This window comes from Lynx rufus, unplaced genomic scaffold (assembly GCF_022079265.1).
Source record: "Lynx rufus isolate CCGP_SWC_20201006 ecotype Redwood Valley unplaced genomic scaffold, mLynRuf1.p SCAF_15, whole genome shotgun sequence".
Taxonomy (NCBI): Eukaryota; Metazoa; Chordata; class Mammalia; order Carnivora; family Felidae; genus Lynx; species Lynx rufus.
This window is the reverse complement of record NW_025814829.1, coordinates 19,389,401-19,414,443: the sequence shown is the minus strand read 5'-3', so window position 1 is coordinate 19,414,443 and position 25,043 is coordinate 19,389,401. Positions and strand designations below refer to the sequence as shown.

General features: G+C 41.5%; 1 protein-coding gene across 5 annotated transcripts in view; it reads left to right on the top strand.

The window, feature by feature from the left end:
• Window positions 1-25,043, top strand: part of SRGAP2 (SLIT-ROBO Rho GTPase activating protein 2) — a 232,481-nt gene that overhangs the window by 111,514 nt on the left and 95,924 nt on the right. For all 5 annotated transcript variants that reach the window (XM_047076591.1, XM_047076589.1, XM_047076590.1 and 2 more), the window contains exon 4: window positions 5,256-5,418. In XM_047076591.1, coding sequence (XP_046932547.1) covers window positions 5,256-5,418 — 163 coding nt within the window. The remainder of the gene's footprint in view (window positions 1-5,255; window positions 5,419-25,043) is intronic.

The following is a 25,043-nucleotide window of genomic DNA, read 5'->3' as shown; positions in this document are numbered from 1 at the left end:
CCAGAGACTTACAGCTGCTTGGTTAATTGCCTGTTGCTGCTGTCCTATCCCCACCATTATTTGCCAAAGGCTGTGCATTTTCAGCAGGCTGCGCTCTTGGCCCTGGCCCAGGGCCGGGTGAGGAGCCTGTTGGAAATTGATGAAAGCCGATCCTAGTTTGTTTGGAAATAAAAATGATAATATTTCTTCACATTTGTATAGTGCTTTACTGTTGATGTAATTCTCTTGCATTCAGCGTCTCATTTCAGCTGCGCAACAGCCCCGTAGGTGGGCAGGTCAGAGACTGTTGGCCCGACAGGAAACGCACCTCGGTAGACAAGCTCAGAAGCTCAAGCCATCCGGTCATGCCAAGCTTGTGTCATGCGCCCCATCTGCAGAGCTGGGAGCCTAGCAATTCTTCATTAAATGGCACCTTAGGCCAGGAGGGCTTCCGGGATTTTACATCCCTGCTTTGAAGATCTTTAGGGGGCTAGACGTACACCAACAGGGCATGCGTCCATTTTATAGGTGAGACAGCTGCAGAGGAGGAAATATGGCAAAAAAAAAAAAAAGGAAGTGTAATATCGAGGCCAGCGTGGACCTTTATAGAGTTCTCTCTTTACCCTAGATATTGTAGAGAAATCCCTTTGAGCACTTGCTGCTAAGTTTGTTGAACGTCCATAAATAGTCTTAAGTTGAAGGAGAAAAACTGGGCTGATGTATTTGAGGCTAACGATTCAGCTGTGCACGTTTAGCTCCACGCATTTCTAACGAGAATCTCTTCGGTGGATGCATAGCCAGCTTGTGACTTTCTGGGCCTCCTTTTTTCTTCTTTTTTTTTTTTTTTTTTTGACTCCAGAGTCATTCCCTCTCCAGTGTAGTATTATGTTTTCTTGATCTGCCTCCTGAAAAAAATGTTAAGTAAGAAAAATACTTCTGGATATTTTGTCTGCTTTTTAGGGATTAGTGCTTGAGGAGGTTTGCAGCTGTTCAGTACATTCCTAAGGGATGCAGACCCTTTTCTTTAAATGCCCGAGTATTACACAACCTGACTCCAGGGGCGGGGAAAGTAAAGACACTGTGCAAACAAATGATAGATGGAAAAGATAGAAAGACAAATTTCAGTCTCCTAACCAAACGAAGTTCCCTCGGCTCGAGCAGCCCCAAATAAAATAAGGCTGCGGAGCTGCTGAAGCAGGAAACCACTCTAGCAGAACCTTAATATGCTCCCTATGAAATCACGTCTCGTTGACTTGCTTATTTTCCAGCCTGAAGTGTGTTTCATCTTTGTTCGTGTTGGCCAGGCAAATTGTCTCTGTGGTGTTCCCCTCTTGCTACATGCCCTTTACCTCCCCTGCTCCACCGCCACCCCAAAATAAATAAATGAATTAATTAAAACACCTTGGTTGAAAGGAGGAATATGTCCAAGAAAGCATACAAACTCAAAGAACTAAAAATATGGCCTGAAAAGCGGCAGTCATAGTAAAAGAGACTAGGAACCCGTACAAGAAACAGACAGCAGAGTTTAAGACTATCTTGAAAGACTTTAAAAATAAAGATCTTGCATAAAATCCCCATACATGCAGCAGATCAAAGCAGTGTCTTATTGGTGTAAATCCACTTTTAAAGTGCAAATTTATGAAGAGTACTCGTTACAGGGTCCGTCTGTGAGAACAGGGAGGCTGTGTTCGTGGCCCCCAATAATGAAATCGGAATTATGAATCAGAGTTGTAGTTTTATATCCGTTTCAGCATCTAGGTTTTTTCTGGTTCTGGTCTGGGCTGCCCAGTATCAAGAAAATCCTGATTCACACAGATGAGTTACAGTCTTGAGAGAGTTTGAAATTGACCTGGGCTCTTGAAAAAGGGTAATTTTGTTTTGAAGTTGAATCGCTAACATTACCTAGCAGCTCTTCCAGTTCCCCTTCATAACTATTACTGGGTAAGCCCCGAAGTGTATACTAAGCATTAAGACAGTTGATGATGATGCGCTGACATTGTGCAGGTACATGCTCACTACCCGACCACGGTGTCCTGCAAACCCAGCACTGGCCCCTGAGCCCTTCTGTGGCATGTAGTTTAAACTTGGGTCGAGTCGTGTGCTCACCTTGAACAGCTTCGCCTAAGGAGGCACACAGGCTTGAATTAAAAGCGAAACCTGTGCAGAGCAACATCGATTCTAACCAATAGGTCATTTTTCAGAAGTTCGGATACATGCATTGATTCTTTATTCCAAAGTTTGCATACCATGAAACTCCCATAGCAGCCCGTGAGACATCGTGATAGTGTCTACCCCAGGGAATCTGGGTCCCTTGCACATTTAACTGGAGGTTGCTCATTGAATGGATGTGTGACAGTTGTTGGAAATTGAAATGTGATTTTCTGTAATTTCAGACTTTCTCAGAACACACTTTAAAAACTCCTGCTCACCAACACCAATAATAGCCATCCCACTACATGCTGTCAGGGTGGAAATATATGTGCTGAAAGTACTTTACCACCTTAGAACTTCCTAATAAATATAAATACATTAGTTTTAAGGCATACGGCTTTTTATTTTAAAAGATTCCCACTCTGCCCATCCTTTTTATTAATTCCTCTTTGTTTACTCATCCTTTCTTCTGAGGGGCCCCTGGGGATTTATGCTCTGTATCCTCTTCCATGGCATTAGGTTGGTTTTGCCTCTCCTGCCTTCACTTGTGATCTGCGTTGTACATTTGTGAGCTAGCGGACCCTTTGTTCATACCTACCTCTAGTGTTCTGCTATATTATAGCTCTTTTTCTCTCTCTCCCACGCGGCACTGTGATATCAGCACTTTCATAACTAAAAGCCCCTAATACTGTGTTTTGTTCACTTAAGATACAAATGTTTATGTCTGTGAAATTGAATTGTAGTACCATTTTTGTGCGTGAAGCACTCCAAGGAAAGGCCCGATAGAGACCACCAACCCATGTCCTCCTATAAGAAGCAAATTGAGACCAGTTGTAAAGTTTAGATCTTGTGAGATCTGCCCTTTTGAAAATGCAAGTGTAATTGCCTGATACATTCCATGCTTGCTGAAGACATGGATGCTTTGCCACCCGACAAAAAAGTAAATTCCATTACTTAGGGTTTTGTAACTGAAACTGATTTGGAATGCATTTGAAAGTTTTCTTGCAGTGAAAACAAGCAAAGGTCAGTGAATGCCCATGCTCAGCTTTGTGTAAGAATTGTTTCCTATTTGCTTTTTCCGGTTTGTTTCTCAGGTGCTAAACATTTTGAAAGGAGTGGATTAATTACGTGTGTATATCTCTCTCAGCTAGTATATGTATTTTTATTTCCATAGAAATCTTTTGATTTTTTTTTCCCTAGGAAGATAAGTGGACGTAATGTTGCCGAAGTGGTCAGCACATAAGTGTTAGGTATTTTGTTTTTGTTTTTTTTTTAATGTTTATTTATTTTGAAAGAGGGCAGAGAGGGAGCTCGCACACACACCAGCGGGGGAGGAGCAGAGATAGAGGGAGAGAGAGAATCCCCCCAGGCTCCGCACTGTCAACACTGAGCCCGATGCAGACTCCATCGCACAAACCGTGAGACCGTGACCTGAGCCGAAATCACGAGTTGAATGCTTAACCAACTGAGCCACCCAGGAGCCCTAGTATTAGCTATTTTGGCTATAGATGTGTAGGGCAGAGGTGGGGGCAGATATAGGACAGTTTCAGTTTGGACTCCAGTATTCATTGGTTTGAAGTAGCTTCTTGGTGCTGGTTAGACAGATATTTGACTTAACGGTCTGGTATGTTCTGAAGCCAGAGTAGCTGTGGTGTGATTATTTGCTAATAGTTACCTTACTACAGAATTGGAAAAGCCCCTTCTAAAGTTGAATTCCGTACTCTGCAGATCACAGCTGCCCGAGAGCCTCCAGCTCTGAATGGAGGCAGTGCTGACTCAGGAACCAAGCCACTGTCAACTCACTTTCTTTTCATTAAGAGTCTGACTATAGGGAGGAAAGAGGGGAAAGAGAAATGAACAGGATAAACAGGTTGTGATTGTTTGCAATGATTAAGAGCATTCTCTACAATCACAAGGCTTGGTTTTGAATCTGAGCATTGCCACTTTTTAACTCTGTGACCTTGAACAAGATATCTAACCTTTCTCAGTCCAATTTCCCAGATTTGCTGAATGCGCTTAATAACACCCCCTTCATCAGGCTGTTGTAAGGTTCAACTTAAACTACGTGAGTACAGGGCCCAGCCACGTGCCAAGTACACAGTAAGCCCTTGATAAATAATACAACAAACAACCCTTACTTTCTGTTTCTCTTTTTAAAGAAACCCAACTTGCAAATGCAGAACTTTCTGTTGCTTTATTGGTGTTGTGAACTGAGTAGATGATCAGTAAATTCTTTTGGATCACAGTGTTTTCGTTAAAAAATGAGCACCTAGGTTTGGCACTTTACTGCCCCACTTGGACTGTAGAAGCTGTAGGAATACACCTGTTCAGATATGGTTTGTGCTCTTGGCTGTATGGAACATGACAAAAGGGCTCAACCGGGGGAAGTCAAAATCTCCTTAGATGCATTCTGTGGGACTGGCGTGTTTTTGGTGACTTTTTTCACAGCAAATGCCTCCAAGGTTGTCTTCACTGAATCCAAATATAGATAAATGTGGAGGGGGGGAGGGGGTGGCCTGTGTCCTCTCGTGATTTTTGTCTCTAGACCTCTAAGTTTTGTCTTCAACCCTAGACACAAACCAAATGACTTAATGGCTAAGGTTATGGACTTTGGAGTCAAACAGCCTAGACCGGTTCTAGTCAGACAACACAGAGCTGTGGTTCTAGTCCCTGACCCCTTCAGACTGTCTCTGCGACTCCTTCTCACTAGCCACGGGCAAGTGGCAATCTCTCTGAGTTTCAGTCCTCTAATTAGTAAAGTGGGGATAATGGTAGTTCTTTCCTTACAAGGAAATGATAAAACTTAGGGAATAAAAACTTAGGGATAAAACTTAGGGAATAAAACTTAGGGAATAAAACATTTTCCAAGTTCCTAGAACATAATAGGTGCTCAACAGATAATCCTGCTTCTCTTCTCCTCTTTCCTCCCTCTCCTTCTCACTCTTCTTATTTTCTGCACTGAGTTTTTAGAAAAAAAGAAAACTAGAGGTGCAAGCTTTAGGAAAGATATCTGTTTCTGGCTTGGCTTTGATCACTGTGATTTTGTGACATGAACTGTAAAGTCATAGCTGTTGGCTCTGGCTACTCACCAACACTGATTTTTCTTTCTTGTTGTTTCTCCGCAGGAAGGATCAGAATGTTCTCTCTCCAGTCAACTGCTGGAATCTCCTATTAAACCAGGTGAAGCGGGAGAGCAGGGACCACACCACCCTGAGTGACATCTACCTGAATAATATCATTCCTCGATTTGTCCAAGTCAGCGAGGACTCAGGAAGACTCTTTAAAAAGGTATATAGCTATTTCTAGACGTAGAGCTACCCGGGTGGGGCGATGACACCACCTTGTAAATAAGAGAAACACCTTCCTATTGGCCCACTTAAAAGGCTTTCTCTTGGTCATTCCTTACCATGGTCTCGTGGTGAGAAAATACTGAATAGCCCTTCTTTTCTTCCTTTCTGAGTTGAATTAATAGTAGCCTTGGGAGAGTAACCATTTGCAAGATAGACAACCCCAAGACTGGCAACAGAGTTCATAATCTGCCTATATCAGTGATAGTGATGTTAGCTTGGTTTCCTTGAGTGAGCTGTAAGGCTGTTGAGATTCAGGGACCTTCAGAGTCATTTTAAGTTTTCCTCTTTTAGTTCACGTATGTTTGTGATTCGGTTTAGTTTTCTTTCCAAGTGCTGATCTTAGCCAAGATGAACTTATGAATTTGGTTATTCTTATCATGTCATATCTTGGTCTTTGGGTCCCTGAATGCTTTTGGAACTCATTTGTTTGTCATAATTCCTTGGGTGTAAGTTGAAAAATCTGACCAAGGGAAAACTCAAAATTAATTGTGGTAAACTTAAGAAACTCATGCCAAATTGACCTTATCTGTCGGTAGTGGAAATAGTCTCTTGGAAACTAAGGAGTTCTCTCAACCTGAGCTCTCAGTGGAGTCACTGATTCATGACTTTTGGTTACACATAGTGGTAAAAGCCCCAACCATTGTACATGAGGTACCATGTCTAACATTCAAGCTCTGACATCCCCAGCAGATCTTAAAGAAGGCGAATAATCTTCCCACAGTTTTGGGTGTAAAGAGGGTATATAGAGCTATTTCTTTGGTTTCATATAGAGGAAATTCATTGGTTATCATTTGACAAAATCCACTGTTAAAATTTGAGGCTGGGAGAGAAAGGACTTCAGTAAACAGGGCTGTGGCCAATAGTAGTCAGTTTTCCAATTCTTAACATTTGGAAGTTTTCCAGATCTTAGTAGGTCTGGAATTAGAGCCCAATTTCTTTTGTTTACACCAACATGAAAAAGAACATGATTTAGGATCTTCCATTTACATAATTGTATCTGTGTTGGGGCTTTTCCTGTGTCTTGGAGACAGGATATGAAGAGTAAAAAGCATCTGACAATGAAAAGAAGGAAGAGAAAGATAACTCCTCCCGGAGTTCACCAGCTATTTTTAGTGACCTGGCTATGCTGTGGTTGGGGCCATACTTCATTTAGGGGTGAAGGTACTTTTCACCATTTCCTCATGGTTTCCAGCGTCTGTTCTAGCTTCCTTGTCATTCTTTTGAATTATTCTGCAATGTTTCGTGGTGTGTGGGTGTGACTAAAATTAACAACTGTAGTTAATATTGTATTGAATACTGGAAGTATGCTAGAGAGTAGATTTCAGGTGCTTTTTTCACACACTCACACCAAGGTAACTGGGTGAGATGTTATGTTAATTGGCTTGACTATAATCATTTCACTGTGCATATGTATCAAATCATAATGTCATACTCCTTAAATATATACAGTTTTACGAGAAAAAAAATTTTAAGCCTATTTAGGTAGAACCTTGACAGTAATCAGATGCCACTTCAGCTCTTCACTGTGACCTTGACAGCCTCTTAGACTATCTCTAGAAGGACAGGGGCTGACTGATCGTTTCCTCCCTCATTTTCTCTGTTCATCTAAGAAAAAACTTCTGTGAGGGATGTTCAGCTGTCTAGACTGCACCCAAGCTTTCAGCTCCCTTTTCTTCCAGCTTTAGAAGGGTAGAGAAGAACCAAGCTGAAGAAGTATTATGGCCCCTCCAGATCTCACAGGTGTTTAGGCTGAAGGCAGCAGTTATTAAAGCCACAAATGTTTCCGGTTCTTTGGGTGCCATTCACATTTCACCAAGAATCTAAGTGCACGAATTGTATGTAAGACATGGGGACTTTGCCCTCCAGAAGGAAAATCTGCCTGTGGATGATATTCCTAGCCACGGTCTCAGAGTTGACCTCCATAAACTGTGCATTTCTTTGCGGGGGGTATAAGGCAGAATTTCTAATTACTCATAGGACTGTGTATATATTACATTCCATTGAAGATAGTTGCACATACCACGGTCTTACAGCTGAATGCATTTTTACAAACTGAACACTCCTGATAACCAGCTCCCAGATCAAGAAACAGATTAGTTCAGTACCCTAGAGGCCCCGCTCATGCTTCCTCCTAGTCCTTGGGGGGTTGGGAAGGGTATTCCAAGGATAACAACTGTGCTGACTTTTAACAGCAGAGATTAGTTTTACTTGGTTTCTTAGTTTCTATAAGTAGACTCATACAGTGTGTACTCTTTTCCGTCTGGTTTTTCCCATTCAACATATGTGTGTGAGATTTATTCATGTTGTTGTATATGGTTGCAGCTCATAGGACTTTCTCTTGATCTTTATAACTTTTCATCAGTTAAATTACGGTTGATTAGAGATATGCATAAGACTGTTAAATAGCCAATGTTTACTATCCCACTGGGTGAATAATCTCTTTTCTCTCTCCCCTGGGGTCCAATGTAGGCAGAGGGTTCTAAGGTAGATGCTGGTTTGGCAGATCACAAGTGTAAATTAATTCTGTTTTGGCCAGATGAGAGCCTCTCTCCTTTCTAGTAATGGACACAGAAGCATTCTCTTTCCATACCTCAATTTTTGTATTCTCTTTTGTTTAAAGTGTGTCGCACATAAAGAATTAGAATCCCAGTGGTTAAGATATAGTAATCAGATAAGAGAACTAAGGAATGAGCCTGGCCACGCTGTCAGTTATGTGAAGCTTCCCAGGGCTTGCTTTGCTCTATCAGAGCAGAGGTCTCTTCCAAGTGACTCTTTCTCTTGGGCTTAGCTGTGCTAGTAACTCTGAAACCTTAGACAATTACTTCTTTCTGTGCCTTAGTTCCCTAAAGTTTAAAAAAAAAAAAAAAGTGTTTGGCCTGTATGATCTTCATGCTGCCTTCAAAATCTAATACACTGTAGTTCTATGATGAACTACATCCAAGTAAATTGGAGTCCCCAGGATATGGGCAAACAAAAGTGGATGTGGGTATGGAGAGGGGGCTAGCTTAGGCAATTAAAGATCGACTTTCTTGAGGAATGAAGCCCTGTTTCAGATTCTTCTATCTATAATAACCAGCAACCAAGAGAGGCCAAACTGGAATCCAAATGTGTGAAGTAGATATACCTTTTTTTTCCCTATAAATTCAGTTCCAGCAATAAAGGAAATCCACATTTCTCAGGAGACACAGACTTTAGAAAAGATACCTTTGTTTCTGGTTCAGCTATGGATACCTGAGAAAATTCACCTGAGTTTTATGTGATTTGGCTCTATTTCTCACTGGCAAAAGGCATAGGTTTTCTTCCTTTTATAATTCTTTTTTTTTAATCTATAAAACTTATTGATTCACTAGCAAAGGTTATGATAATCAAAACTGACGTTTTTTGAACGTTTATGTGCCAGGTACAGTAGTAAGCACTTTATACACTTGATCTTTACAATAATTCCATAAAGTAGTTGCTATTATTATCCCTACTTTATGAAGGAGGAAACTGAAACTGAGTGAGTTTAATCAAAAAATGAGGTGAGGCTACTATTTAAATCCAGTCATCTGGCCCTAGAACTTGAGGTTCTTTCTACATATTCTGTTAGGATTCTGGGTATGGTGTGCAGAGAAGAGGGTAGTTTGGATTTTCTTACTCTTTCTTATTGAATCCAGATATTTCACTTAGTTATGGAATTAACCCAACCTTTCCTCTTGCACACAAGCCTTCAAAAGGTTTGGAGGTGTTAGACATCAACATTGGGTTGTTTCTTTCACCTGCATTGGGTTGTTTCTTTTACCTGGTGTCTGGGCAAGCAGCTGGAAGTTGACAGTGAAATAGGACAACGTGTTTTTCTCCCCAGGGGCAGGATCTCTAGTAAGAAGGAAACAAAGACTCATTAAATGTGAGAACTGGCCAAAAATCCGGCTCACAGCTAACTCAGCTAATTTGGGGATGTCAGGGCGGCTGTACAATTGGCCCCTCTGTACTACTGAACCCCCTTAAGGGATGCTCCTTGCTGGCACTCTGGTTTGTGGTTATGTCTGCTGGGACATATTTTACATTTTGCACGAAGCCATGGTAGAGATTCCTTTAGCTAAATATAACATCTAGAGAAAGTAGCCTCCTGTCCACAGCTTAGAAACAGACCCACTTTGTCTAGGACTCCAGGGGAAATTGAGCCCATTTGGTGCTCCTGACATCTCTTTTTGTGTAATGAAAGCTCAGTCTGTCTAACCCTTGTTGGAACCAAGGTTTAGGCAAATATTATTGCTGCCACCTTCATTTGTTTAATGCGGTGGCTTCAAAACCAGGGGCCAAACACTGCCAAGTTCGACTTCCAGCTCTACATCGTCTCTGTGAGAGACGTGTTCTAAAGAATCCCACCAAGAAGAGAAATCAGTTTTCCCACTTTCTCTTTTTAAACTGAAGTAAACTTGGGTGTGCTTTTTCCCACAGGGGAGAGGACAATTCTGTTCTCTCTTCTTTCACTTAGCTGGAACACACCAAAAGTACCTCTCACTTTGCTTTTTAGCTCACTGTTTCTAGCCCTTAGCTGTTCATACTCAGTCTTGGAAGCCAGTCAATTCAGACAGTCCAAGACTCTGAATTGCAGCTTTCTTTTTTTTTTTTTTTTTTTCCTCTCCAGTATTCCAGCTAGCTATACTTTTGTTTTGCCTTTATTAGCCTATGTTTCTATGGTAGGAAGGTTAAATTGAGCAAGTTATGTTAAATTCCTGATAGATCAGTAGTTCGGTAGTTCTCAATGCTGCCTGTGTGTAAGACTCATTGGGGGAGTTTTTAAAAAAAATCTTTGTGACCTTGAAGAAACAAACTTCTTAGGATGTAAAAAGCATGAACAATAAAAGAAAAAAAGATAAATTGGACACCATCCACTCTTGGACTTTTGTTCTTGGAAAGACATTGTTAAGAAAACGAGAGACAAATCACAGACTGCGAGAATATATTTGCAATGCATAGAACTCAATAATAAGAAGACACACTACCCAAATCTTTAAAAATAGGCAAAAGATTTTAATAGACACTTCAGTAAAAAGATATATAAATGGCCATTAAGCATATTACATGCTCACCAGAATGGCTAAAATTAAAAAGACTGACAATAACAAGTGGTGGTAAGGATGGATGGCATTCTCTTATGATGCTGGTGAGAGCATAGAATGGTACTACCACTTTGGAAAATAGTTTGGCTGTTTCTTATAAAGTTAAGTGTGTACTTAACCATATCTGGCAATTCCAAGGCTAGGTATTTACGCAAAAGATAGTAAAAATAATACCTACACCAAGACTTGTACCTAATTATTCATAATAGCTTTTGTTGTTGGCTGAATAATGGTCCCTTCCAAAGATGTCCATGTCCTAATTCCCGAAATCTGTGAATGTACCTTATCCACACAGGACTTTGCGCATACGATGAGTCTGAGGGTCTTGTGATGAGGATATTATGCTTGAGTATCTAAGTAGGCTCTAATGCAGTCACAAGTGTCCCTATTGGGAGGAGGTGGAGGGAGATTACATACAAAAGAGAAGGCTGTGCAATAGAAGCAGAGGAAGCAAGAGTCACAGGGAGAAGATGCTAGACCACTGGCTTTGAGGGTGGAGGAGGCCATGCGCCAAGGAATGCAGCTCGAGAAGCTGGAAAAGACAAGGAAACAGGTTCTCCCTAAAAGCCCCCAGGGGAAGAGCAGCCCTGTTGATACTTGGTTTTGGCCCAGTGGACTGGGTTTTAGACTTCTGACCTCCAGAACTGTAAGAGAATAGAAATTAAAAATAGAACTACCATGTGATCCAGCAATTCCACTTCTGAATATTGATCTGAAGAAAATGAAAACACTAATTTCAAAAGATAGATGCACCTGTGTGTTTATTGCAGCATTATTTACAGTAGCCCAGGTATGGAAGCAACAGAAGTGTCTGTCACTGGATGAGTGCATAAAGAAGTTGTAGTGTATATACGCAATGGAATATTATTCAGGCATAAAAAAAAAAGCTTGAGGTCTTGCCATTTGCAGCAACATGGATGGACCTGAAGGCCATTGTGCTAATAAGTGAAATAAGACAGAGAAAGACAGGGGCGCCTGGGTGGCGCAGTCGGTTAAGCGTCCGACTTCAGCCAGGTCACGATCTCGCGGTCCGGGAGTTCGAGCCCCGCGTCAGGCTCTGGGCTGATGGCTCAGAGCCTGGAGCCTGTTTCCGATTCTGTGTCTCCCTCTCTCTCTGCCCCTCCCCCGTTCATGCTCTGTCTCTCTCTGTCTTAAAAATAAATAAATGTTGGAAAAAAAAAATTAAAAAAAAAAAAAAGACAGAGAAAGACAAATACCATGTGGTCTTTCATATGTACGCAATCAACAAAAACAAAAAAAACCCTAGGTTTATAGATAAAGAGAACAAACTGGTGGTTGCAAGAGGCAGGGGGGTGGGAGGGGGGGAGAAATGGTGTTTTCTTGTGTGTTTGTTGAGTTTACATAAATTGAATACAAATTTTAAAAACTGAGAATAAATGCGTGTTGCTTTAAGTCACCAAGTTTACAGTAATTTGTTATAAGTGCCTTAGGAGACTCATATTATATTCATAATAGTCAAAACTGGAAATGACTCAAATATCCATCAACAGATGAATGGAAAAACATATTGTGGTATATCCATATATGAATACGACTCGGCAATAAAAAGAAATGCAATGCTGATGGGTACAATGATGTAGATGAACTCAAGAAACATTATACTGATTAAAAGAAGCCAGACACAATGAGAACATTCTGTACGATTCCGTTTATATGAAATTTTAGAAAAGATAGTTCTAATCTGTTGTGACAGAAACAAAATCAGTGATTGCTTTGGGGCCAGGGTAGGGTGAGGGGTTGACCGCAGAGGGACACAAGGAAATTTAGGGATTATGGAAATGTCATACAATCTTAATTATAATGGTGGTTACATGAGTGTGTGGATTTGTCAAAACTGGTACTATACACTTAAAATGTATGCGTTTTATTTTATGTGAATTATGCCTCATTAAAGTTGATTAAAAAAAATAATTTTAGGGGCGCCTGGGTGGCTCAGTTGGTTGAGCGTCCGACTTCGGCTCAGGTCATGATGATCTCACGGTTTGTGAGTTCAAGCCCCGCATCAGGCTCTGTGCTGACAGCTTGGAGCCTGGAACCTGCTTTGGATTCTCTCTCTCTCTCTCTCTCTCTCTCTCTGCCCCTCCCCTGCTCATGCTTTGTCTCTCTCTCTCAAAAATGAATAAACTTAAAAAACAATTTTTTAAATCATAATAATTTTAAAAATAGCATGCCCAAGGCCCCATCCCAGGGCAATTGAGTCAGTCTCTGGGATGAGCCTAGGTGATTCTTGCATGCAGCCAGGGTTGAGAAACACTATTGTAGGTATTCTGGTTTCCATCTTGGGGAAACCTAAGAGCACAAAGGACATTTGAAGTCATAAGATCCTGTCTATATGTATCTATCTTGTAGGTGAGCCACATTTGCCCCTGCAATAATGGTGAAGCATTTAGACTGGTTTGTCTGGGCAACCCACTGTGGTTCTCTACTTTATTCTTGGAGGGTGACAAAGGGTAAATCTGGATTCAGATAAATAAGTCACACTGCAGAAAGTGGGAGATATAAGAAGGGTGCTGGGGAAGAAATGTAGGAGGGCGCAATTAATTCTTTTCTCTAGGGTCTTCAGGTATCCTTTCCCATTGGTTGATCGGTCACAAGAGACTTGCCATGACTAATCAGATTTCATTCGGCACCAAGGAAATGGGTCTGGCCGTATAAAAGGATAAAGGAGATGTGAAACCGAAAGCGGTGCATGTTACCTACCTACCTGTTTGTCCCCTTTAGATGAGGGCAGGATTTTCTACAGTTTTGGAGTCCAGCTACTTTGCTTATGTGAGGAGACTGGATACTATAAGGAGGCATGTTCTGTGGTAGCGTTGTCATAAATAAGTAAAGGAGAAGTGATCCACAATGCTGGCATAGTCAAATGTTCCTGGTAGGTAGTGTAGATTCAATAAATGGAGAAAGAACGGACTTCCAAAGGTTGTGTTCTGCCCTTCTGAGAAAGAGTTTAACCTGGAGACATGTTTGGGAGGAGTAGCTGACTGATTTACCCCTCCCTCTCTGACCTAGTCCATCCTACACCTCGTGTCAATGGAACACAGTATCTGCAATTGATTGGGCTTCCTTCACATTATATAACATGATCACGAACGGCGTGGCGCGGTGCTTTACAGACAGCTGTTCCTGTTACCCAGTTTGTCTTGATGGTAGCGAAAATCTGTTGTGATTAATTGAGCTTTATTCTCTCATATCTGATGAAGAGATCCTCTTTGGAGAAAAGAATAGGATGGCAAGCTGAACTTATTTGTGTAGAGGGTGGAAGGCTGCCAGCTACTTCAAAGGTATCTCTGCTGATAAGGGGCGTCAGGTTTGCTGCCAAAGCCAACACTGAGGGGAGCTTTGCAGCTAGTGCCGTTGGTGGTGTTTTAGCTTTGGTTTCTGTGACACTAGGTCAGCAGCATCTGTATCCTCTCCCTTGGGGCTTCTCTCTGGGTGGTCCAGGCTTTTTTGGACTTAGGAAGATTCAGCTCAGAGGGAGCGTGTGCATCAAAGATGCCTGTAGTCTTTTGCTTGGGTTAGTTTATATGCTTGGCTTTTTGGTGTCTTAGTTCTCAGGCACCTATCTTCCTGAAAGAGCAAGGTATTTGTTGCATGTGTAACATTCAAAGGTATAAAGATACTGCCATCTTTGTAAGTCAACAGGTGGTTAGGAGAATCTGAAGAACAACTACAAAGTGTGAAGTGAGATGCAGTGGGCAGAAACAAAACTGTCCAAGTGCAACCTTGTGTCTGAATATTATCCTAAACTGGAAACGCACTAGTCAGTGAGAATTTTAGTGAATACTGTAAACATAGCACTGTGCAGGCTAAAAGAGCTTAAGATGAAATTGACAAGTTAGGTTTGCCCCCAGGGAGCTTAGGGCCTCTCCCGTCTGCTCTTCAGACCACTTAGATCTCCCAAAACTTTCTGTAGGATGGTGATAAGACCAATAATAACAAGCTTTCATAAAATGCCTGCTATCACTGTGATACACTGTAGTAGGTCCTAAATGTATATTTTCTCTAATCCTTTCATGTATTTTACAAGGTTTTTTTTTTTCCCTTTTCTTCTCATGGAAGTTTAAAATACTTAGAGAAATGCACATATCTTAAAGTGTACAGCTCAGTGAATTTTTACAAACGGAAAGCAGCTATGTCATTAGCACCCAGATAAAGAAAAGAGTGTTTCCTGTGTCCCATGAGCCCCACTCTTGCCACCTTCCATTCATTTCCACTTGAAAAGTAGTCACTATCCTGACTTCTAACACAATGTAAGCATTTGCCTGTTTTTAAAAAAAAAAAAAAATTTTTTTTTGTATAAATGGAATCATAAAATATGCTCTCAACAATTTAAATATGTCATTCTTTTGTTTTCTGGCTTCCACTGTTTCTGATGAAAAGTCAACTGTGAGGTTCATTGTTGTTCCCTGTAGGTAATGTTTTGGGGGTTGCTTTTTTTTTTTTAATTTTTTTTTTTCAACGTTTATTTATTTTTGGGACAGAGAGAGACAGAGCATGAACGGGGGAGGGGCAGAGAGAGAGGGAGACACAGAATCGGAAACAGGCTCCAGGCTCCGAGCCATCAGCCCAGAGCCCGACGCGGGGCTCGAACTCACGGACCGCGAGATCGTGACCTGGCTGAAGTCGGACGCTTAACCGACTGCGCCACCCAGGCGCCCCATAATATTTTTGACTATATTCCTGATGCTGTACTTTTCCTTCTCATGACTTATTTATTTTACAGCTGTAAGTTTGTTTCTCTTCATCGTGAGAGCTGCTTTGAATATCTTTTCTTTATCTTTGGTTTTCAGCAGTTTGACTGGGATGAGTCTAAGTGTGGTTGCCATTGTATTTCTTTGACTTGGATAAGGGCAAGATCTAACTATTCTGGAACTGTGGGTAGTGTTTTTTTCCTCAGTTTGGGAAAATATCTGGCAAATACTTTTTTCCATCCCATTTTTACTTCTTACCTTGACTCCTCTCATGTTTGTTAGACTGTTTGATACAGTCCCACACGTCATTGAAACAGGCCTTTTTTCCCCCCTGGGTGCTTCGGTTGAGATGATTTCTAAAGTTCACTGATCCTTTCTTTTGTGTGTACAATCTGCTATTAACACTATCCCATTCATTTTTTTAATTTTAGATATTATATTTTTTTAGCTTTGTGATTTTCACTTTGGTTCTTTTTTTCAGTGTCCAATATATTTTCTGCAATTTCCTTTCTCTTGTTATTTTCAAAACACATGTAGCAATATTTAAAAATCATTGTCTGCTATTTTCAACACCTACCTCATCTGTGGTTCTGTTTCTATTTCTTGGGTTTTCTTTTGACCATGGATCTCATTATTTTCTCATGTTTACTAATTTTTAGGACATATTGGACATCTTAGCTGATATATTATAGAGACTGTAGGTGTCCTTATCATCCCTCTGAAAACTGTTAAGTTTTGTTCTAGTAGGCAGTTAAATTACTGGTTGGTCACCTTGAACCTATGGAGAATTCATTCTGTGCTTTGTTAAAGTGAGTCTGGTTTGGTTTTGTCCTTAGTTCTGGAACATAGTCTGTATACTTAAGACATGACCTTTCTGAGGTTTCCATGGAAAGCAGGCCTTGAACTCCAAACTCCCATCTCCTCTGCAGTGGGCAGCAGCTAGGATGACCAGTGGTCCCAGTTTGTCTGGGACTGATGGCGTTCCTGGGTTCCTGACATGAAACTTTAAGATTTATCTATTCTACTATTGATGACATTTGGGCAGTTTCCTTTTGAGGCTATTATGGATAATGTTGCTATTATACATTATATAGGAAAGTTATTTTTCTTCCCATTGTATAGTTGAAATCATTAAAGCTCACACTGGTAAAATACTTTTAGTAAGACCACAAAGAGATGACAGTGGAATTTGAACTCCCTTGTTTGTTCTACTGTATCTCACTACCATCCACATTTCAGGACTTACAGGTAGTATTTCCAGAAGATAGTTGTTGCCAGATCACACTGTTGAGCCTGGTCACAATCTGAGCTTTAAGAATAGTGAATTCAAAACCTGCTTCTCTCTTCCCCCTACCCTCTCCCTCTCCCCTTCTCCTTCTCTTCCCTTCCCTGTCCCTCTCCTTTTTTCTTTCTCTTTTTTCCTCTCCCTCTTCCTCTTGCTCTCTATTCTTTTGGATAATCTTTTCAAACCATATAGTACATGTACATGGTAGAAAATAGAAGCAGCAAAGGTATTCTAATGAAAAACCAGGTTGTATTCTACATACTGTTTTGTAGTCGAGATCTTCACTTTTCCATTTCATCTCTAAATTTTCATCTCATCTAATACCCAGGCCATGTAAACGTTTCCCTAATTATCCTTAAAAATGTCCTTGAAAGTGATTTGTCCGAGCTAATATCTAATGCACATTGGTTCTTATGTCCGTTAAAATCTCTTTTAACCTAGTACTTTCCTTTTCTAGGACACTGATTTGCTGAGTAGACCAGGCTACTTGTCCTGCAGATTGTCTCACTTCTAGATTTGTCTGGTTGCTTCCTTGTGGTGTCGCTTAACTTCTTCCTGTATCCTGTATTTCCTATAAATTGGAAGTTGGTTTCAGTGGCCAAATCTATTCAAGTTACACATTTTTGACTACAGTGAGTAATAGGTGAGGTTGGGTACTTCATGTGGTATAACGAGGAAATATTTAATATCTGGTTAACCTGCTGATAGTGATGCAAACATAGGCCCCTCAGTTCAAACCCTCCGTTTTGCAGTTAGATTTTTCTTCTCACATGATAAAAGGGCCATTATCTGGTGTTAAATGTGATGCTGTCTTACAAATGTTGGGTGTTAATTCAGTCATTCATCTGAGGGTTTTAACATCAAGGATGATTCTAGCCAAATTACTTTTTACCATCTCCGTACCTCTTTCACTTGACTGCAAGATGCCTCCCTGAGAGAAGGGGAGGATTATTAATACAACTCATCAGGCACCATGCAAAAAGACAGTAGTGTATACCAACTGACTACTCTCAGGAGAAATTCCACTAATGGTGTGAAAGCTGACTAGGTCCCAATTTTTTTTTTTTTTTTTTGTTATAAGATTCACAGCAGTAATACAAATAATAGTCATTATAACTAATACTTAATGAGTGCTAGCCATGCCCAGGGACCATGCTAAGTATTTTGCAGGTATTAACCCATTTAATCGTCACAATAAGCCTTCAAGATGGTTTTATCATCTCCACTTATACATAAGCACATGGACAGAGAGGGTAAACAATTGACTCAAAGTTATAGAACCAGTTGGGGGCAAAATTGGGATTGATGGCTTAGGCAGCGTGCTTCCCCTGCATCATCTCTTTCACATCCTGTGCCCTGTGGCCTCACATGGAGCAGGGTGGCAGTCATTATACTGGTCAGCTAAAGGGCCACGGCTTGTGCAGGGAATTAAGGGCCCGTGCATTCTGCAGTCACGCATTTAGATGCTTCTGCCGGGCCAGACTGTCCACTGTGCTCTTCTGATTCTGCATCTTGCCTGGCTTGTCCAGACAGAGACGGGGCGGGGGGGGGGTGGGGGGGGCATCTTTGATTTCAGCCTCCCTTCTTGAAGGACTGGCTTCTTTTGATTCTCCTATTTATCTCTGTCAAGAGTTTTCCTTTGAATTTCTCCCTGCTTGTCTAAGCATGATTTTTTGTGTAAAATGGCGGCGGAGTGGTGGTGGGCGGGGGGGAGAATAAATTCTCCTCCTTTTGAGATAGCAGCTTTAGTTTTTCCATTTTCATTTTCTTCTTTCCACATGATAGTGGACTTTTTCTGATCTCTTTTCTTGGATTTTCTACTCGATCTTACCTTTCTTTGCTTTTAAGCCTAGCTCTCAGGGGTTTTTTAATTTTTTTCTTTTTTCTCTCCCCCTTCCTTTACTCTGCTCCAGAAGTCATTTGGGTCTATATCTAGCTTTTCCTGATATTTACTCAACATGAAACTTCCAGTTATAGGTTGATTTTAACTGTTGGGACTAATTCTTGTCTTCAAGAGATGATAGGAACCTAGGAGCATCCCCCCCTTATGGTTTCAAGAGTTCTCTGAATCATCCACTTGCTGAGCTAAGAAGTTATTGCCGAGGCCGGGCAACGGGGCGGAGAAGTAACAAAAATAACAATTTTTATTTTATGTTTCCTTTGAGTTTTGAAGCAGTCCAAAAAACCCTTTAGCTTATGTTTTTTTCAATTGAAAAAATAATGTGTTTTTTGAAGACATCTGGAAAACAAAAATAATAAAAAGAAAATGATTACTGGGAATCAGTTATTCCCTTTTAATATTTTTTCTATGTGCATTTTTCTTTAGAAAATTAGAAATATATTGTATATTAAATTCTGTGTAATTTTTTTCATGTGACATTTTAAGTGAGTATTTTGACCCTGTCTTTGCAACTTCTTAAAAAGCCTTGTTTATGATGACTGTCCAGCATTCTATCTTGTGGCTGTTCCATTGCTTATTCATAAGGTCCTTATGGTTCTTTGGCTGGGTGGTTTTGACTCTACTGGACCACGTTCTTGTACATCCAGAAGCAATCTAGAATCTCATTGGCATCTTCTTGGAAGTTAGTTGTTTTTAGAGTGACTAGTTTCGTCGGTGTTCTCATTTGGAAATACCCTACTTCTGATGTGAGGCAAGGAAGAGGGTTTCCCCCCTATTTTTTCTTCCTTTTATGTCTTCCTCATTGTCTCTAAGCTCAGCTGGGAATCTAAACCTCAGAGCTGGCCTGAGCCCCCGGCGGCACAGTGGAGTACTTTCACTGTGCAGGGTTACAGTTTCCTCATCTCCACAGTGCAGAAAATTGCTCATAGCCTCACTCTGGCTTCCTGGCATGTCATAAGAGTCAGTAGAACCTGGGAAGAAAGTGCTCTGCCATGGTCAAAAAGACGAGAGATAACGAATTGTGGTAAGGATGTGGACAGAAGGGAATCCTCATATGCTGTTTGTTTGCATGTAAATTGGTACAACCACACTACAGAAAACAGTATGGCGGTTGCTCAGAAAATTATAAATTGAGCTACTGTACGATCCAGCACTTCCATTCCTGGGTCTATATTTGAAGAAATTGAAATCAGTATCCAAAAAAATATCTGCACCCCATGTTCACTGCAGCGTTATTCCCAATGGCCAAGATATGGAGACAATCGAAATGTCCTTCAACAGATGAACGCGTAAAGCAAACGTGATGTGTGTGTGTGTGTGTGTGTGTGTGTGTGTGTGTGTGCGCGCGCGCGCAATGGAATATTATTCAGTCATAAAAAATCAGGAAATCCTGCCATTTGTGACAACATGGAGGAATCTGAAGGGCAGTATCCTAACTGAAAGACAAACACTGCATGGTAATACTTACATGTAAAAAAAATTTTTTTTAAATCCAATTTCATAGAAACAGAATATAATGGTGGTTGCCAGGGGTTCAGGGAGGGTGAAATGGAGTGATATAGGTCAAATTTTTAGCTGTAAGAATAGGTGATGGGGATCTAATGTATGGCATACAGTTAATGACACGGTATAATGCACTTGAAAGTTGCTGAGAGTAGATCTTGAGTATTCTCACCACCCATACACACATAGCCAAAGAGCTAACTATGGGAGGTGATGAATGTGTTAATTATTTTGATCTCGGCCATCATTCCACGTGTATATGTGCATCAGATCATCATGTTGTACATTTTAAATGTGTATAATTTTATTTGCCAATTATTCCTCAGTTAAAGTTAAGGAAAAGAAAAGGAAAGGAAGGAAAGAAAGGAAGAAAAGAAAAGAAAGAAAAGAAAAGGAAAGGAAAGGAAAGGAAAGAAAAGAAAAGAAAAGAGAAAAGAAAAGGAAAGGAAAGAAAAGTGCTCTGTGGAGCTTGGTTATGCTCACGTAGGAGAGTGTGCCCCTGTGCCTTCTCCCCACCCGGGTGGTCTTTGTCTCTCAGCTAATCTTTTTCAGCAGTGTGTTCTCATATAGGGTAGGGAGGAAATAAAGAGGGCAAACTGGGAGACCCATTCTCTAGCTTTAATCATCTTCTTGCCAAAGCCAAGATAATCCAGTCCTTCTGCCCACATAAGCATCGCATCCTTTCCTGCCTTGCCTCTTCCCATGACCTTGTTTTCTTTTTGATGTTCATTTTGAGGGTGGAGAGTAGAAAAAAAGCCTTCTCTTTTCACAGCCCTCTGAGTCAGTGGCCTTTCTGGGCCTTTGAATTCTCAGGCAGGAAAACTACATAGCCCACCTGACTCTTCTTTCAGGACCCTTAAAAGAAAAGGGCACTGCTTTATTCAAATTCAGGAGCACAAGTACCACTACCCGTTCATTCAGTTCAATTTAATAACTACTATTTGATTGTGTATAATCGCTCAGTATTCAACTTGCCACTATAAAAGTACTGCAGAGCAAGCTTAAGACATGCTTCAAATTCTTGGATTTTTTTATATTTCAGTTGGATGGACAGGCAAAGACTCTTGAAGCAGGTTGCAACTTAAGACACCAATTTAATGAGGGATGCAGATAATGAGTTGTCTATAGAAGCTTGGAAAAGGAACAGATTCATGAGAGGTGATTGGGCAAGCTTCACAGAAGGGAAAGAGTTGGGCTGATGTTCTTTTAATTACATGGTGCCAGAATTCTTCATTATCTATTTCTTATCCTATGGAAATATCTTTTGAATATTTCCATATTATCTGGTGCCAACTTCCTCTCCTACCTCTTTGTCCCCATTAGAGATGTTCCCCATAAGACAGCAGCAGAAGCTTCCTGTTGGCCAATGATGGGAGAGGTAGGCGGGATGAGCTTGGACCCTGAGTGCTTTGAAAGCCCGCTCAAGGTGGTCCAGCTACAGGACAAAGAGAGCTGTTGTTCATTTTAGGTAGGGCAATGAAATATTGAAAATCATGATCAACGGTGACATTGGCAGTAGTGTTCTGTGTGGTTTAGGGTGGAAGAAACTATCTGGAAGCCTACTACAGTAATTCGGAGGGATAATAGAAACCAATTCTTGGCTCATGGCAGTGGGAACTCAAAGAATGGGCCCTACTAAAAGATACAACAAAGACATTCTAGATAGGGGAAAGTAACCTGACATGAGGTAGGAGGAGGTAAATGTTAGAGAGGACTCAAAGTTCATTTAGTCATTCCGTAAATATTGACAGTGTGCCTCCCATGTTTCTGGCACAGTGGTAAGCCCTGTAATACAGCAGATAACAGAACAGAAAAAGTCTCGATTGCCTGTGGTCTAGTAGGAGAAACGCACAATATACAAATGAAGCAGTAAATGTATAATATGCTGGATGGTGATAAAATAAAACGGGAAGGAGGATAGAGGTGGTGGGAGTATTGCTATTTTATATGGCGGGGGGTGGGGGTGTCAGGAAGATCTCACTGACAAGTTGGCATTTGAACTGATTCTTAAAGGAAATTAGGGATTTTACTCCCCAGGAAGGTCTTTCAGGCAGAGGAACCAGCATGTCTAAGGCCATGAGATGGGAGTGTGCTTATTTGGTCAGAGAAGCATCAGGGCCTTGTGCACAGGAGGGAAGAGGAAGAGTGGCAGATGTGGTTGGGGGTTGGGGGCAGGCTGCATCCGGAATGGCCTTGGAGGCCACGAGCCATGAGAGGATTTGGAACAAAGGAATGATACAATCTGATTCTTGCTTCAGTAGGATTTTTCTGGCTTCTGTGTTAAGACTGAAGGAGGAGCAAGGTGGGAACAGAATAGGAAGGGTTGCTAAGAAGACTTCTGTAAACTCAGGCAGGAGATGATGGCGGATTGGAACGGGGTGGTGGATGTGGAGATTGTGAGAAGTGGTCAGACTCTGGGATGTGTTTTGAAGATGGAGCCATTAGTGTTTGTTGCTGAATTGAATGTGCATGTGATAAAAAGAGACATCTAAGATGAGCACCTGGGTGGCTCAGTTGATTAAGTGTCCAACTCTTGATTTCAGCTCAGGTCATGATCATGGTTCGTGGGATTGAGCTCCGAGTGGGGCTCTGCTCTGACAGCATGGAGCCTTTTGGGGATTCTTTCTCTGCCCCTCCCCCACTCCCCCCCCCCCTCTTCTCTGTCTCTCTCAAAATAAATAAATTAATTTTTTAAAAAAAGGTGACTGTAAGCATTTTGATCTGAGCCATCAGAAGTTGGAGTTGCCATTTATTGGGGAAAGTATGTGAAAGAGCCACTGGTTCTCATCCTGCTCTGTGATTAGTGAAGAATCTAAGAGCCAGCAAGTCGTGACTTGTGTTAGGTCACCCTGGTTGGCAGTAGGAGAGCTGGGGCCAAACCTACCAGCTCTTCTAACCTCCAGTCAGTGCTCTTTCCAGGACACGACCCCAGCCCTCCTTGGTTCAGCGCCACACACGGCACAGAGATGTAGTGAAGATTAGGGCTGGAAGGGGGATCTGAACACTGACCACATACAGAGCCGATAGTTGAAGCCATGAAAGTGAGTATTCAGAGAAGAGGGCAGTTGAAGCCTAGAGAAAAGACTGAGAACCAGCAAAGAGGACACAAGAGCAAATTAAAATGGGCAACAGGAAAATGAGTCACATGGCTGAGAAGAAGCTGGCTCCCCGAAAGGCACTCCAGAGAGGTCAGGAAGAACAGGATCTGAGCAGATGCCATTACACTTGGGTTTTGGAACCTTGGGGGACTCTGTTGTCCTCAGTAGAACCTCCATTGAGGTTCTGAGCCTTTTTCTTATCCTTTCAGCTAATGGTGAGAAGGAATATAATAAATAGCATAAGCCCAAGACAGGGAGTTTAAAAAAAAAATCTCTGCCAACTCTAGCATTACCGTCTTGTGAGCCTTATACAAGAAACTGACCCTCCCAGACCTCTGTGGGCCCATCTGTAAATGGAATGAGAAAGCATCCTTCATGCTCACTTGGCCTTCTAGAAATGGTGTGAGGGTAACAGTGACAAAGGATATGAAACTGCTTTGGAAGAGAAATGTTACATAAGTCTAGGTAGCCTTTTCTAGTTGATTTTAGCAAGTTTTTAGTTAAAAAAAAAAAAACTTTTGATAGGGTCATAAAAAAACTTTGCATTAGGGATATATTAAATGCAGAACACAAGGACCAATAAAATAGGTATTCCTTTTTGAAACAACATAAAATATGTCTGTATCCTTTTGATTAAATCTTGCTTAATTACTATGTCCATTAGACCCCTATCAAATCCTGCCTGGGCTTTTAAATTTAATTTAATTTAATTCTGTAGTCACTGTTACCCAACCACAAAAGAATTAGCCCTGCCCTGAAGGCCATGCAGGTCTCTTGAGCACTTGTAGGCTAGCACTGGTCCCTCTGATGAAACACAGGGTGAGGTTTGCCGTGCTGATTCTGATCAGTCTGCCTGTTTCCGAGCTGCAGGCTGCAGCCCCAGTGGGGCTGAATTTTGCCCTTCCAGTCCCCTTCACATAACAGTATATGAAGAGCAGGAATGGAAATTAATTGTACCTGCTGGCATTATTGAAGTTATCAGCGCATATCCTCTCCTGGGCAAGGAAGATTAAAAAGGGTGTTGTAATCAGAGCAGATGATTTCTGACACTCGGGATGGGTTTCCTCCCCAGGTTAGATGTAAGCACCTGATGTGAGCTTGTTGCCTCTGGCCTGACACTACGTAGCTCGGGGCTATGCAGAGTTCTGCCTCATTTTCCCACCAGCCCTGGAGGAAAGCCAGGCTCCTACTCTCTCTGGATCAGAAGTCTCGCAGGTAGGAAATCTGGCCTTCTCACTGCAGACTAGTGTATTCTAGCTGCACATTCCTGACTGCAGGATGCAGTCAGGTGTCTCCGTTAGTCCAGGCTGAAAGTCACACCTTGTTCAGGTTCAAGCTGAATGAAATAAGGCACTGTGGTGCTGCTCCCTGGTGATTCAGTTCATTTTAGCAAGCGCTGGTTAAATGCTCTCTGCCCTCACACAAAACCTAGGGCTATAGGCTGTAGTCTCCTGATGTGACAGGATCAGGGAAGCATTTTTTATCAGCTTTTCCAGAAAAGAGAATATGCAAGTCGGCCAAGAGAGGGAGGGGGAAAAGGGCAGACACTCAGTTCTTACCTTGAAAAGCAGCATAGGAGAGATGCTTATTTACTAGGGAGTAGTAAACTTTTTTTTAGTACAGCTTTGTAAGGGAGCTGAAAAGCTGTGTAGTTTTTTGACTAGGAGCTTATTGGGTTTGTAGAATGAGATGAGGACTCTGGGATTAGCCTAAGCATTTAGGGTTGTCCTGACCCCAGGCCAGTTGCCTACTTCACCCAGGCAGGAGGAGATGGAATCGAGCTCAAAGTTCTTTTTGCTCCAAAAACTATGAAGGTTACACGCCTCTCCCCCCTGCCCCCCCTTATAGTCTGGAGGCCTGCTTGCTAGGTTTCCACAAAGCCCCTCATGCGTCATGAAACAATAGCACTTTGACTACATTTCTGTCCATGGTGATGTGGGCCAGTTAAACTGGCAAGCAG